Genomic DNA, 14,831 nt, shown 5'->3' with positions numbered 1-14,831 from the left:
GCCTTTGATCTCTAAACACACAGCATTTACTGCCTAAAAACACATGTGAAAAGTAAACAGAAAAAGCAAGGTCGAGATTCAGCCAGGCCGCAAGGCATGAGCATGGCTCTTTCACAAAGGCACCAACGCATCAGGCACCATCGCTCTGGCACAGGCAGGCGTCGGGTTCTGGGCAGAGTGGAGAAGTGCCCATGCAACCAACGCTGCATTCAAACAGAAGCTTGGATCTGCACACGTATCTACGCATAGAGCGGGACCAGATTCAGATTTAATTCTTTTAAAAAGACTTCATCCATCCAGCCACCCACTTACTCCGCACGTGAAAAAGGACCTGCCCACGGCAGCAAGCCCCGATCCCGCCTGAGAACAGTTGGAGCTGCACAGGAGCCTCCACTCGTCAGCAGTGCAGCCATTCTGTCACGAGGCTGGATCGCAACACACACTGCATCGTTTCCGCACCCTCTGGTTCTCTGCCGAGAAGCTTTCGCTCAGGTCTACAATGTTTACCTGCTGGGACTGCGTGTTCAGGGGTACTGGCTGTAGGTCGGTACCATCGCCGGTATCAAGATAACTATCTGACAGCTGAAAGTCAAGGTCTGACAAATTCTCGACACAAACTTGAACGTATTTCCTAAAGCAGAAAAACAAAAAGCATTATTTCGCTACGTAAGCACTTTATTAAACATATCTTAGCTTTGTTAAGGAGACCCTCTCTGCCTGGGGAATCAAAAAAGCAACGAAGCACAGTACACCTAGTTGCATGTATTTCTCCTTCAGCTTTCACATGGAAAAGTATCAGAAAAAAATAAACCTTGTTGGCCAGGTGCGGTGGCTCACACTCATAATCCCAGCACTTTGGGAGGCTGAGGTGGGCAGATTATAAGGTCAAGAGACCAAGACCATCCTGGCCAACATGGTGAAATGCCATCTCTACTAAAAATACAAAAATTAGCTGGATGTGGTGGCACGTGCCTGTAGTCCCAGCTACTGGGGAGGATGAGGCAGAAGAATTGCTTGAACCCAGGAGGCAGAGGTTGCAGTGAGCCAAGGTCACGCCATTGCACTCCAGCCTGGTGACAGAGTGATACTCCATCTCAAAAAAAAAAATAAATAAATAAAAAACCTTTTTAAAGAGCTGATTTCTCTGAGGAAATGGAAGAATACAGTTTCTGACTAGCCTCATTAAGTGATCATGGCTGGTCACCCTCACTGGCCTATGGGAAGCCAACGGGGAGAGAGCGGGGCCTTCACCATTAGAGGTAAAGACTCTCCACTGAGAGAAAAAGGGGGGGGCGTAGCTGCATTTCCATCACATGTAAAGCTTTGAAAAGTAATTATTTAATAAGGTTCTTTTAGAGATTATTGATATTTTTAAGCATTAAATCTACAGTTCCCTTTGCTATGACTTGAAGTGGGGAAAAAAGCTGCTAGTGTAATATTCCATTGTAAACACGGTTCTGACATTTTTGTTTCCAAATTATCCAAACATCATCAATGGATAAAAGTTGTGGTGAGAGGCCAGGCCAGCATCCCGAGCCAGTGATCAACGCTAGTGCCCTCACTAAGGTGGGACACCTGGACACCGTGGGCACCCCAGTGCAGTCAGTAGGAAGCACACAGCCTCGCCTGCCTCAAAGCAGAATCGGAGTCTCCTCAAGCTTCCAGGGCAGCTGCTTTCCACTGGGCCAAGTCAGCCCCACCCACAGGACACTGGGCAATGTCTACAGACATCTGTGGCTGCCACACCTGGGGGTGGGGCATGCTACTGGCATCTCACGGAGAGCCTGGGTGCTGCTCAACACCCTATAGCACATAGGCAGCCCCTACAACAGAGTCATCTGGCCCAAAATGTCACTAGCGCTGAGCTTAAAAGCTCCTGTCCTAGAAGTTGCAGGCAACTGACAAGCAATACAGGGACAGGAGAACTAGTGACAAAAACCCAGCCAGATCAGGAAAGCGGGCCTCCAGAGCACATCTGGCCTGAGTGTGTCAACAAGTCGATGGCTTGAAAATAGGGGGAAAAGGATGAAAAGAGATCTAGTGGTCAGGCGGAGATTTTGGACCCAAGTCACACAAACCAATGGTCATTTTTCAGACAGCTGGGAACATCTGAATATGAACCGGGCGTCACAGGATACCAGGGAATTGTGAATTTTAAGAGATGAACAATGGCCTTGTGCTCATATAAGAAGACATCCTTGCTCATCAGGGAGGCCAGCTTTGAACATGAGGAACCCCTACTTAGGAGAGTCCTGGGAAAGAAGCCAGGGCCTGCACACCACGCTTCCGTTACCGTGTTCCTGAGGACAGCAGGGCGTGCGTGGTCCTGAAGGGTACGCTGAAGGTCAGAGCGATGACCGTGGAGTAGATGGACCACGGGCAGTCAATTGACACCTGAGGAGGAAGCACAAGGACACACTCTCAGACCACTCGCCTGATCGACAGCACAGCCACCGCCGCTGCTGCCCAGACACACCTGCAATGCCTGCCCATGCCCTAGACATCTAATTACGGCTTCAACCACTCATTATCCGGGAAGCAAAACTTTACCCAACACACGCACAGACCAACAAGAGAAATGAACACAGAACTGACGAGACGTGCTCGCACCACCAGATTCATCTCCACAGTGGAAGAGCTCAGCTGTCCCCTAAGCAGCAGGCCCACCTGCTTTCCCATACACGCAGGGCTGAGAAGCCAGGCGTGTTTCCATGTGCACAGGGCTTAGACAAAGTACCTTCAGTCATATATTTCCAGATGACATTAGTCAATCAGTAATGACCCCAAATTTAATGAATTATCTAAGTATTTAATCCATGTGAGGCTGCATATGTAACTGAAAACCAAATCAATTTCGGGGCACAGTGACGACAAAGCTATAACAGCCCTTAAAGGCAGGAAGGAAGCAAGTCCCAAGCCTTATTTCCCACAGGGAGGAGGTGAATACAGCAGCATACATGCTGCCAGCGCCAGGAAGAGCAGGATAACACAGTACACAGCACAGGCAGTGGCACGGAAGACTGGAATGCTTGAGCACACAGCATGGGGGCCACCAGAGTCAGGGAAGAGCGGGACGGCATGCACACAGCATAGGCAGCACCAGGGAAGAGCAGACGCTCGAGCACACAGCACAGGCAGCGCCAGGGAAGAGCAGACGCTCCAGCACACAGCACAGGCAGCGCCAGGGAAGAGCAGACGCTAGAGCACACAGCACAGGCAGCGCCAGGGAAGAGCAGACGCTCCAGCACACAGCACAGGCAGCGCCAGGGAAGAGCAGACGCTCCAGCACACAGCACAGGCAGCGCCAGGGAAGAGCAGACGCTAGAGCACACAGCACAGGCAGTGCCAGAGAAGAGCAGACGCTCGAGCACACAGCACAGGCAGCGCCAGGGAAGAGCAGGGTAACACAGCACAGGTGCCGTCAGCACCAGGGAAGAACAGAATACTTGAGCACACAGCACAGGTGCCACCAGAGCCAAGGAAGAGCAAGATGGCACGGCACACAGCACAGGCAGCGCCAGGGAAGAGCAGATACTCGAGCACACAGCACAGGTGCCACCAGTGCTGCGTGCTCCTGCTAAGCTAAGCGCCACCTTCATGAATGGTGAATGTCTGTGTGAGTTAGGGGAAAGAAACTTCCTCAGGTCTCTTCAAAAACTGAACATGAAAACATTCTTCTTCAGGCGTGGACTTGTCTGAGAACTTCATGCTTTGGAAGGATGGCATTCCTTGCCCTTTTCCCCACACTGCTCTTGGGCATACACTGCGACCCTTGGGCTACTCCACACAGCCCTCAGGAAGACTAGAGTACACCCTGAATAACACGATGTAGCAACACATTCCATGAGCTGATTTCCCGTGGATCTGGGACCGAAATTCCGTCCCTCTCAAGTAACTGTCAGTAAGTACCAGCAATGAGACAGCTCCTCCCTGGCTGAGCCCATGATGCCTCAGTGGACAGACACCGACACACACAACACAGAACTCCTCTGGCCTCGTCACTGGTCAAATGGACAATGCCCCACGCCTAACGCCCCTCATGCCTAGGCCAGGCCGAACCTCTTACAGTAAATTCCCTGGGCCCTGGAGCCGAGAGGGAATGGTTGAGCCGGCTTGTCTCTGTCCTTACAAAATGCACCCCCTATCTAAGAGGGGGTGATTCACAGACAGAACTGCTAAACAGAGGCCCAGGGAGTCGGGAATCAGAAGGAGCCAGGCTAACACCAGGCTTCACTACATCGCCCTTCCCAGCAGGCGGGTGGCGGGGGAGGCCCCAGGAGCTCAGCTCCTCCACTGCCCCTCCTCACTTTGTGGTCTGTGGTAACCATGCAGTGGCCAGTTTTCTGTTTGTCCTTATACTTCCTATGGGGCTCTGGCGTCCCCAGCATGTCACTCTCCCCTCCGAGTGCTGGGGCTGAAGGTAAAGAGAGAACTTCCAGTTCAAACTCAATCACGTGGTACGCAGGCGCGGCAGGCAGACTGATGCTTGTGACCTTGTCAGAGGACTGAATCCGGAGCACGGCATCAGAAGACTGTTCTGTGAAAGACAGAAAAAGTCACTTCAAAGCTGATCCCTCGGTTTCACTTGTCCTTTTCCTTACAGCAGGTGATGGCCCAGCCTCGAGGCCGCTACCCAACTCCTCCCACTCCTGCGCACCTGGCAAGCAAACCCAAGAACAAAGCTCCTAGGCCAGAGCGGCCCAGTGTGAAAGCTGACAGGCAGCAGTCCAGACCCATCACCGCGCTCAAGCTGAAGACAGGAAAAGGCATTTCCATGGGCTCACCCAAGTCCTGTGTATGGCCCTGCAAGGCATTCTCCCATTCCACGTCATCCGCAGAGCCACCCCTACCCCCAGGGGAGCAGGGTTTTCTCCTTCCCATTTGCCATGGCTAGGGGCTGGGAGGATGGGAGTGCTCAGGGCTCTGAACGGATCCCACAGGGCTGCTCTGCTTCTGCTTCTCGGGAAGAGGGCCGGCCTGGGGTGGACAGGGCCTGACAGGCATTGCCATGGACCGTGACCCCAGCCGTGACACCACATCTCCTGATCCTCAGCCAGGTGAGCACTGCCCGGCCACCCAGCGTGTGAACCGCTCTCGGTCTATAACCTCAAACGGACCCCAGCCCAGGCACCAGGCCGCAGTGCTCCTATGAAACACTGACTTCAGACACTGCTGAGGGGCACTCAGCGGGACAGCAGCGAGGCCAGGCTCATCCTCACACCCACGCGGTGCAGGGCAAGGTGGGCTTCCTCCTTGGGCCTGGGTGGACGGCGCCTCACCTCTCGTGTTAGAGTAGACCACGGCCCTGCTCTCCACCGGGCACAGAATGAGCATAGCTTCTGCATTGCTGAGCTGCAGGCTGTCTCCATTCTTTACCGTATAATGGCCAGTAGTGACGGTGAACTTGACCTTCTGAGGAATGCCTGCCAGAAGGCTATCTAAAGGAAAAGAGATCACGGCTCAGCACCACTGCCAACCAGAAGACAGTAACTCCGGGCCTGCAACAGGGTGAAAAGGGGCTCTGTTTCTTTTACTCTGAAAGATTTGCTCCTCTGGGATCTCCATGAATTCTATTTCCATTCCCTTCTGCCCTAACTTTTCATCTCAGTGAGGTGGACTACAGGGTTGAGGGGAACCTTGCTGGGAAGAAAGAATTCTCAGTCAAGGAGTCTTATCCCCATCTTGGTTTAGCAAGTCAGGGATTATGATCATGACTACATCTCTGAGGGTCACAAAACTTACCTGCCAGTAAGTCAGTAGGAGAGAATCAGATAATGAGGCTTAAGAAGAGACTGTGAACAAAACCTGCCTGTGTTGGCGCTACTGAGAATGTTCTCTGGCTTTTTCAGCTCAGGGCCACAGGCTCTCAGGTTAAGAACAGTCAGCAGGCAGGTGGCTCCCCTCACTTCCAGACAGCAATCGGGGGTGGGGGCGGGGGGGAAGTGAGCTGAGGCCTCTAGGAATTCTGTTTCAGGGAAGGCAGAAGGAAGGCAAGAAGCAGGACTGAGGGGAGAGCAGACAGAGACAGGGGACACTAGCTGGCTGGTGTGTCAGCTCCCCGCGGGAATCGAGTTCGGCTTCTCCACACAATGTTCTCTGATGGAAGAAGCACTGGAGAAGCTAACTACTGGTTCCACACCTGACAGCCTTCGCTGGGGGCCATGCAAGAGGCACGTGTGTGGAAAAACAGGGAAGGGGGAGTAAACAGAAAAGGCTTCTTGTGATGTTTTTTCCAAATAGAAGAAACAGGCAAATAAATTGTTCCTAGCCTGAACAAAGGAGACACTCACTCACTCCTGTTCAGCTGCCACGTGTTCTTCAATCATTTGTTTATATCAACTCCTTCCAATTTCAGAACTTATCAGAAAGGACAATAGCTTTAAAATCATCACTTTCAAAGGAAAACTTTTTTTTTTTTTTTTTTTTTTAAAGAGATGGAGTTTTGTTCTGTCACCAAGGCTGGAGAGCAGTGGCACAATCACAGCTCTCTGCAGCCTCAAACTCCTGGGCTCAGGAGGCTGAGGCAGGAGCCTGAGCTGGGACTACAGGTGCTCACCATTACACCCGGCTAATTATTTTACTTTCTTATTTTGTAGAGATAAGGTTTCATCATCTTGCCCTAACTGGTTTGCCCATGCTGGTCTCAAGCCTTGGCCTCCCAAAGTGCTGGGATGTGAGTAGAGAATATAAGTAAATCTAGTGTTTAGCATTTGAAATGTACTCTAAGCAGGAAATTATATACATATTTATTAAACTGTGGCTAGACATTAGCTGCTACTTAGCTAATGTGACACTGTAAAACATACATGTAGTCTTCAACCCCATTTCCAGGCATACTGGCTCCCAAATTCCTTAGAATCTCCAAAGTGATGTCTTTTTGTAGGCTCATGAGTTGACTGGAGGCTGGCAGCCCCAAGCCAGCTTCAAGATGGGGACTGGTCACCAGAATGACCAAGGCAGAAGTACAGGGTTGCGCCTTTCAGCAGCGCCACCCAACCTCCAGGGAGGAAAGAGGGGCTGAAGGTCACATGGCTTATCAGTGGGCAGTGGTTTAATCAATCATGCCCGTGTAATGTCGCCTCCATAAACACAAAGGACAGGGTTTGGAGAGCTTTCGGGCAGCTGAACACATGAAAGTTCCTGAAGGGTGGCACCCAGGGAGGGCACGGAAGCTCTGCACCTCTTCCCCCATACCTCACCCTACGAATTTCTTCAACTACATACCTTATAATCAACTGGTAAACGTGTTTCCCTGAGGTCTGTGAGCTGTTCTAACGAATTAATCAAACCCAGAAAGGGGGTTGTGGGAACCCTGGTTTCTAGCTAGCCGGTCAGGAGCACAAGTAGAAGAACCCTGGGCTGGTGGCTGACGTGGGAAGTGGGGGACTGTCTTGGGGACTGAGCCCTCACCCTGTGGTGTCGGCTCCAGGAGACAGGGCCAGAACTGAACCGCAGGACTCCCCTGTGGGGCTGACTGCTTGCTGGCTGGCAGGGGGAAATCCCTGCACATTTGAGCCCAGAAGTCCTCTGCAATGATTATTAGGCTGAGTGAGCAACAGAAAAAACACTTGAGTTTCTTTTTTTCCACTCTCAGAGCTAATTCTTCTGTGTTTCTTATTTTCAGATGCGCCATGTTTATTAAACACAAAAAACCAATTATAGGAAAGCAAATATTCAGATAAACAAAAGATGCAGTCAGCTAGTTCCCAGGCATAATTTCCATTATGTTACCCAAAACATCTCTTAAAGGCAGACACAGCTAAAAACTATGAGAAGCCTGGCATCTCAGCAGGTTCCCTCAGAACCGCCCAGCAGCGCACCTCCCGAAGGGCTGGGGACCCACTCACCAGCCAGCGGCTCCACGTGCAGCTGGGGCTCCTGCGAGTACACGTCGTACTGCACAATGGGGTAGATGTGAGGAAGGACGAACCACACAGAGCCCACCGAGGCGCACAGCTGCCTGAGTGTATACGTTCCAGGTTCCTTGGCCTAGGGTCAGAAAATCAGGCATTAGAAACCACGTCACCCAGTTCTGTTGTTAGGAGCTTCCTGCAGTGGCACTGTGCAGGGGTTTCTCTAAACTGCAAAAAGGAGTGAACGTCTTTCCCTCTTGCTCCCCCGGCTCTTATGTCTAAACTTCTAAGATTGGGCTGTTCAGGAGGCCCTCAGAATCTCTCAATTTATGATTTTCTGAGTAACTGATGGTTAAATTTAACCTTAATAAGATATTTTCAACTTAATAAACTGTATTTGTGGCATGCTCTTTAAAGACTGTATTTAGTAGAGACATTCGGCACGAGATTTAAACCCTGCTCTAGACTAAAAACGTGACAAATAGTACTTTCCACAAGACTGATGCCATAAGATCATGAGAAAAAGTAAACAATTATGTAATATTTTATTCATACAGAGATAACAAGGAACGTTGGCAGGAAAACACAACTCAAATAGTCTCGAATACAAATCCTGTTGTTAGCGGAACTCACAGGATATGCTGTGTCAGAGAAAACTTTATGTTAGAGTGGGTGAGAAGCACCAGTTCTGACACCCAGCCAGCCACAAAAGGAAAATAATGTTGAACGAGAAAGTGTACCACCTTCTTTGAAATGCAGATTTTCATACACAGTGGGGAAAGCTAACTGAATCAATAACCCAGAGTTAAAAAGCTAATTTAATCTAAGAACAAATACCTGTGTTAAGAACTTCCCTCAAATTTATCAGTTGTCAGAAATTTCTATAGATACAAAAAGAAAACAGTCTGTTTTTCTATAAGGATAGAGACAAAAACAGGGTTAGGAGAAGGAAGGACTCTAGTCAATTCTCACCACACTCCAGACAGTTCTGGCAAGCTCCATGGCCCTTCTTGATAAACTTGGAAGTTAAGCTCCCAACCTGAAGGCATACCTGAGTCCTGAACGTAATCTTGTTGGCCCCTGGCTCCAGGGTCACAAGGCTGCACCTCAGCACGTGGGGCCCCTCCTCCAGAACCACCCCTGAGGGCATCTCTAGAGAAGAACTGCTCTCCTGCCTTCTCAGGAGCATGTGGACGTTTCTGCAGATAATCCCAGTCGTGTTCAAGGAGTTGTCAGATGGACTTCTCTCAAACATCTCATATAACTCCAGCGCAGGTAAGCTGTTCTGGGATACAGGGAACGGTGCAGTCTCGGGCGGAAAGTTAATGATCCCATTGGCCGTCTTGTGCTTGGTAAGCCACTCTGCAGTCTTCCGGTAGCTGTTTTTCTCGATGCTGAAGTGGACATTGACCACAATCTGCTCCACGTGAACAGGCACAGGCATCTGGCTGTACATGGTTATCTCGATGGACAAAACGCCGCCCACATGGACCACGGCATTGGAGGGATCAAAATGGAGGTCTCGCAGTTGTGCAAAGGAATGCATGGGTAGCACTATTTTATGACCTGCAAATATACATTATCGTCACTGACTCCCCAAGTCACACTTCCTGACAGTCAGCGGCAGCAGGCCGTGGACACAGGAACATCACCGAGACCAGACTCAACCAAGAAGCAGTGATGTGCACAACGCTGGCACTGAGCCCAGGCTCCTGCCATCTTCACACCCCCAAAAAGTTATGTGTCAAAAGCAAAATGGTAGCAAATGCCCACATCATGCCTAGAAATCACAAAATGTACAGAAAGTAACCTTCTCAAGTCTGCTTTGACAAACCTAAAAGAAATACAGGTCAACTACCTCTCAATTTCAAACTAAAATTTGTAAATAGTCCAATTTCTAGAGCTGTGTCCAAGGGATTCCATTATTTTCCCACCTACTTAAAAACGTGCTCAGTGAAGATGCCCAAGTGCCCTGCTGTGATGTGGAAATAAACCCAGGTGTTGGCCAGTCTACCAAGTGAGCCAATTAAGCCAAGATGGCAGCAACCAGTAGGTCTATGGTCGCTGGAGGAGAGGACCTCATGTTCCCTCTGGGCCCTTCTCTCGCTGACCTTTCTATAAAAACCTTGGTTTTGTCTAGAAAATCCACAAGGCTGCAGAACTGACCAGTTAAGTATTTATTAAATATTCATCAACTAAAGGACTTGCCACAACTGATGCCATGAGATCATGAGAAACAGTAAACAATTATGGAATGTTTTATTCATATAGAGATACCAAAGACTGTCGGCAGGAAAATCACAACTCAAATAGTCTCAAATACAAACCAGCAGATGTGGTTGTGGCTCTACCAACAATCAGCGTGGGTAGCACACTGAAGAATCTACAAAGCCAAACTAATGGCAGGGCGCTCCTGAAAAACCCATCCAGATGGAGCTTTTGTTTTCCCCTTTGAGACAGGGTCTCGCCGTCACCCAGGCTGTAGTGCCGTGGCACGATCATGGCTCACTACAGCCCGGTCCTCCTTGAATCAAGCAATCCTCCCACCTCAGCCTCCTGGGTAGCTGGGATTACAGGTGCCCGCCACCACACACGGCTAATTTTTTCTAGAGACGGGGTTTCGCCATGTTGCCCAGGCTGGTCTCAAATGCTGACCTAAAGTGATCCGTCTGCCCTAGCCTCCCAAAGTGCTGGGATTACAGGCGTGAGCCACCGTACCTGGACCCCAAGGGATATAAGTGAATATATCCCAGCAGTCAATAACAATATCAACCTGACCCTGAAACTTCTTGAAAAATTGGTTTCCAAGTAGTTAGTAATGGCTATGGACTGAACTGTGCTTCCCCAACTGTCATGCAGTGAAGTGCTAATCCCTAATGTGATGGTATTTGGAGCCGGGCTCTGGGAGGTGCCTGGGGTTAGATAAGATTGTGAGGAGGGGGCGCGTGGTATAAGATTACTGTTCCTTAACAAGAGTCATCAGACAGTCTGCTCTCTATTCTTCCCCACCATGAGAGGACACTGCGAGAAGGCAGCTGTCTCCAAGCAGGGAAGGGAGCCCTCACCAGAAACTGGCCCTGCAGCCCCCGACAGCAGACTTCCAGCCTCCAGAACGGTGAGAAAATAAATGCCTGTTGTTTAAGCCACTGGGCCGATGGTATCATTATGTTAGCCCGAGTAGAGTATCACAGCAACTACCTTAAATAAGCACACCTGATCAACTCAGGTGAGGAGCTAAGCTTCGCAATAAATGTCATCTAACTCTAACTTCCATTTAGATGCTCCTACGATGAAACACTGAGATAAATTCCAGAAGGCGGGCCAGTCTGTAAGACGACCGGCCTGCAGTACTCAGCAATGCAAACAAATGAAGCACAGACACAGGCCCCAACACGGATGAGCCTTGAAAACACCATGGTCAGTCTAGAACCCAGTCACAAAAGACCACACACTGGATGATGGGTGAAAGTTGTCAAAATCAAAAGGGAGTCACTTGTGTTAAAAACAACAACAACAAAAAAACCGTAACTAATAGAGCCAGAGAAGGCCATGAAGGGAGGGTTCTCATGCATGAAAGACTCTGCAAACACCACAGCCCTGCATAAATGCCATTGCAACTTCATACAAAACACTCTTCCATGAAGACATCTGCTCAGCAACTGCTGTCCAACCCTGACTGGCGCCACCCTGTTGATCCTTGTAGCCAAGAATCACCACCTCAAACCAGTGATGTAATCCTCATTTTCCTTTAAAAACCCTTTCCTGAATATGCACAAAGTTGACTATGGCCCATGTATCCCGTTGCAATGCCCTATTTCCAAATAACTATCATTTTGTAGAGAGGCTCTCTGGGTGTGCTATTCAGGCTGACAGATTCTACAGGTTGAGTATCCTTTATCCAAGATGACTGGGACAGAGTGTTCTGGATTTGTGATTGTTTTGCATTTGGGAATATCTGCATGACATACTGTTGAGCACCCCAACTCTAAAAATCTAAATGTTCCAATGAGCATTTCCTTTGAGAGTCATGTTGGTCCTCAAAAATGTTTTGAATTTTGGAACATTTCATATTTCCAGATTAGGCACACTCACCCTATATTGATATGAAACATCCAGAATAGCAATCTAGAGAGACAGAGAGTAGATTAGTGGTTGCAGGAAGGGAGTGGCGGGGGGTAAGTATGGCCTTTCTTTTTAGGGTGATAAATATGTTTTAAAATTGACTGTAGTGGCCAGGCATGGTAGCTCACGACTGAAATCCCAACTCTTTGAGAGACCAAGGTGGATAGATTCCTTGAGCTCAGAAGTTCAAGACCAACCTGGGTAATATGGCAAAATCCTGTCTCTACTAAAAACAGAAAAATCATCCAGGCACGGTGTTGTGCTCCTGTAGTCCAAGCTACACGGGAAGCGGAGGTGGGAGGAGCAACTGAGCCCAAAAAGCAGAGGCTGCAATGGGCTACAGTCGTGCCACTGCACTCTAGTCTGGGTGACAGGAAAAAAAAAAAGCCAGGTGTGGTGGCTCAGACCTGTGGTTCCAGCTACTTGGGAAGCCAAAGTGAGAGGATCACTTGATTCCAGGAGGTGGAGGCTGCAGTGAGCTGGGACCAGGCCGCTGCACTCCAGCCCAGGTGACAGGGCGAGACGGTCAAAAAACAAAACAAAATAATATTGACTGTGGTAATGGTTACACACATTTGTGAAATATATTAAATGCCATTGAATTATACCCTATAAATGAGTGAATTACGTGGTTTGTGAATATCACAATAATGCTGTTATATTTAAAAAGAAAAAAAAAAAAGTAGTCTTTAAAAAATCAAGAAAAAGGGGCCGGGCACAGTGGCTCACACCTATAATCTCAGCACTTTCGGAGGCCAAGGCCAGCTAATTACCTGAGGTCAAGAGTTTGAGACCAGCCTGGCCAACATAATGAAACCCCGTCTCTACTAAAAATACAAAAAATTAGCCGGGCATGGTGGAAGGTGCCTGTAATCCCAGCTACTTGGGAGGCTGAGGCAGGAGAATTGCTGGAACCCGGGAGACGGAGGTTGCAGTAAGCTGAGATCGCACCATCGCACTCCAGCCTGGGCGACAGAGCAAGACTCTGTCTGGGAAAAAAAAAAAAAGAGATAGGAAGAACTTTTTTAAATTAAAAGAGAACTGAGATCTAACAACCACATGTAATATGTGATACCCTGTTGGACTCTATTAAAAATAATTTATAAAAATATTTTAAGACAAGGAACGTGAATACAGTCTACTCAGTAGATGATACTAGAACCTTATTGATTGTTTGGTTGTGGTTAAGAGACTGTCCTTAGTTTTTAGATGATCTGACGTGGGCTACAGTTTCTTAGACTTTAAGAAAAAAGAAAAAAGTCAAGTGAAAGACAAAGATACATGCTAGCTACACAGCAAAACGTTAGCGATTATTTACTCTAAGTGGTTGGTTATCTTGCATTCTTTTTACTTCTATAATATTTGAAAATATTCCTAGTAAAGTCTTAAAAGCTGGTCTTACCTGGGCTGTCTGATGGCTGGCTAGCAAAGTCAAGTATCTCCCGGCAGAAGTGCCTGCGCTCCTCTTCAGTGAGGTGGCGGTCACTGGCTAAAAGGCTGCTGGTCTGCAGGTAGCTGGAGCGGAAGGTAAGGAGCGTGGAGACTCATACCGAGGAGTGCAGGGCAAAGTGGATGCAAAGTCTCCTACAGCCTTCCCAGAAGCTTCAAAAGCCAAAGGGCTTTTGTTTTTTTTAAGTTATTAGGAACTCAAAATTAGATTTTTTAAAACTGACTAGGCATTTCATTCATTTTCTATACAATACATATATATATAAGGCAGGACTTTTCTCTCCTTAATATTAGGTGTGTATAAAACATTCGACTGTGGTCAGTGCTGCTCTATCAACAGAAAACAATGTTCCCGCTTCATGAAAACATTAAAGGATACTTTTCAATTTGTCCAAGGTGCTTTTGACATTCCGCCAGCTGCTTCCTTGTGTGTGTGATGGGGAGAGCCCAGCCCTCAGCCAGGTAATTTTTCAGTGCTCCTTGAAGATAGATTTCTGCCTTTTGTGGAGCCTTTTTCCTCCTTGCAAAGTCAATGAACAGTAGCTCTCATTACAGCTAGGGATAATCAACAGACACCACCTCTCCCGCCCTGACCTCCATCCTCAACCCCATGCCAGGACAGACGCAGCATCTCTAGATAGCCCTTTTCCACCCACCCCAGTCCATGAGAAAGAGCACCTACTCAGGACGACATAATTAGATTCCCAGGCAAAGATCTGACAAAGGAGCGTGTGGCGGTAAGCGCACAACACATTGTTGGCCTGGCTTCACACATAAGTCGAGGAACTTTCATAGCTGAATCTCAGGATAAGAAAGGGAGTGTATCATTCATGATCTCAAGCTGATAGGCAAGAAGGCCAATCAGAAAGTGAAGGAAGGGCTTGTCCACAAGTACCCTGCTAGTAAGCAAGGAAGGCAAGGAGTGATAGGGTCTATACTAGCTACTAAAGGCACAGAAACACAGAAGCAGTCTACAGGGCACAAGCGGAAGGGAGCACAGAGCCACTTGGAAACTCAGGCAAAGAGCACTGCAGAGGATCCAGCTTCCAGAGAATGCAGGAGAATTCAAATAGCAACACTTGGCCCCCAAAGAAAGTTTAAAGCACAACTGTTATGAAGAGATGAGGTCTTGCTCTGTCACCCAGGCTGGAATACAGTGGCATGATCATAGCTCACTGCAGCCTCAAACTCCTCAGCTCAAGTGATCCTCCTGCCTCAGCTTCTCCAGTGTAGCTGGGACTACTGGTGTGTACAGCCCTGCCTGCCTTTAAAATGTAAATTAGTAAGGCCCCGGGAAGCCTCTTTGCTTCACTAAGGAGCACCTTCCTCCCTAGATACACTACATGGAAATTCAAGAGAGCTATATTCTAGCTGTGACTCTGCCATTAAATAGTTAGGTAACTGGCT

At 48.6% G+C, this 14,831-nt stretch overlaps 1 protein-coding gene across 4 annotated transcripts in view; it reads right to left on the bottom strand.

The window, feature by feature from the left end:
• Positions 1-14,831, bottom strand: part of TRAPPC10 (trafficking protein particle complex subunit 10) — a 93,373-nt gene that overhangs the window by 12,727 nt on the left and 65,815 nt on the right. For all 4 annotated transcript variants that reach the window (XM_021669400.2, XM_064380209.1, XM_064380210.1 and 1 more), the window contains 8 exons: positions 13,804-13,944; positions 13,378-13,490; positions 8,905-9,419; positions 7,848-7,989; positions 5,280-5,438; positions 4,308-4,537; positions 2,294-2,394; positions 508-631 (listed from right to left, as the gene is read on the bottom strand). In XM_021669400.2, the coding sequence (XP_021525075.2) occupies positions 508-631; positions 2,294-2,394; positions 4,308-4,537; positions 5,280-5,438; positions 7,848-7,989; positions 8,905-9,419; positions 13,378-13,490; positions 13,804-13,944 (1,525 nt within the window). The remainder of the gene's footprint in view (positions 1-507; positions 632-2,293; positions 2,395-4,307; positions 4,538-5,279; positions 5,439-7,847; positions 7,990-8,904; positions 9,420-13,377; positions 13,491-13,803; positions 13,945-14,831) is intronic.

Source organism: Aotus nancymaae, unplaced genomic scaffold (assembly GCF_030222135.1).
Source record: "Aotus nancymaae isolate 86718 unplaced genomic scaffold, 86718_ANA_hifiasm-v0.15.2.pri h1tg000022l_1, whole genome shotgun sequence".
In the NCBI taxonomy this organism is placed as follows: domain Eukaryota; kingdom Metazoa; phylum Chordata; class Mammalia; order Primates; family Aotidae; genus Aotus; species Aotus nancymaae.
The sequence above is the reverse complement of the archived record's forward strand: the minus strand, read 5'-3'. Positions and strand labels throughout refer to the sequence as shown.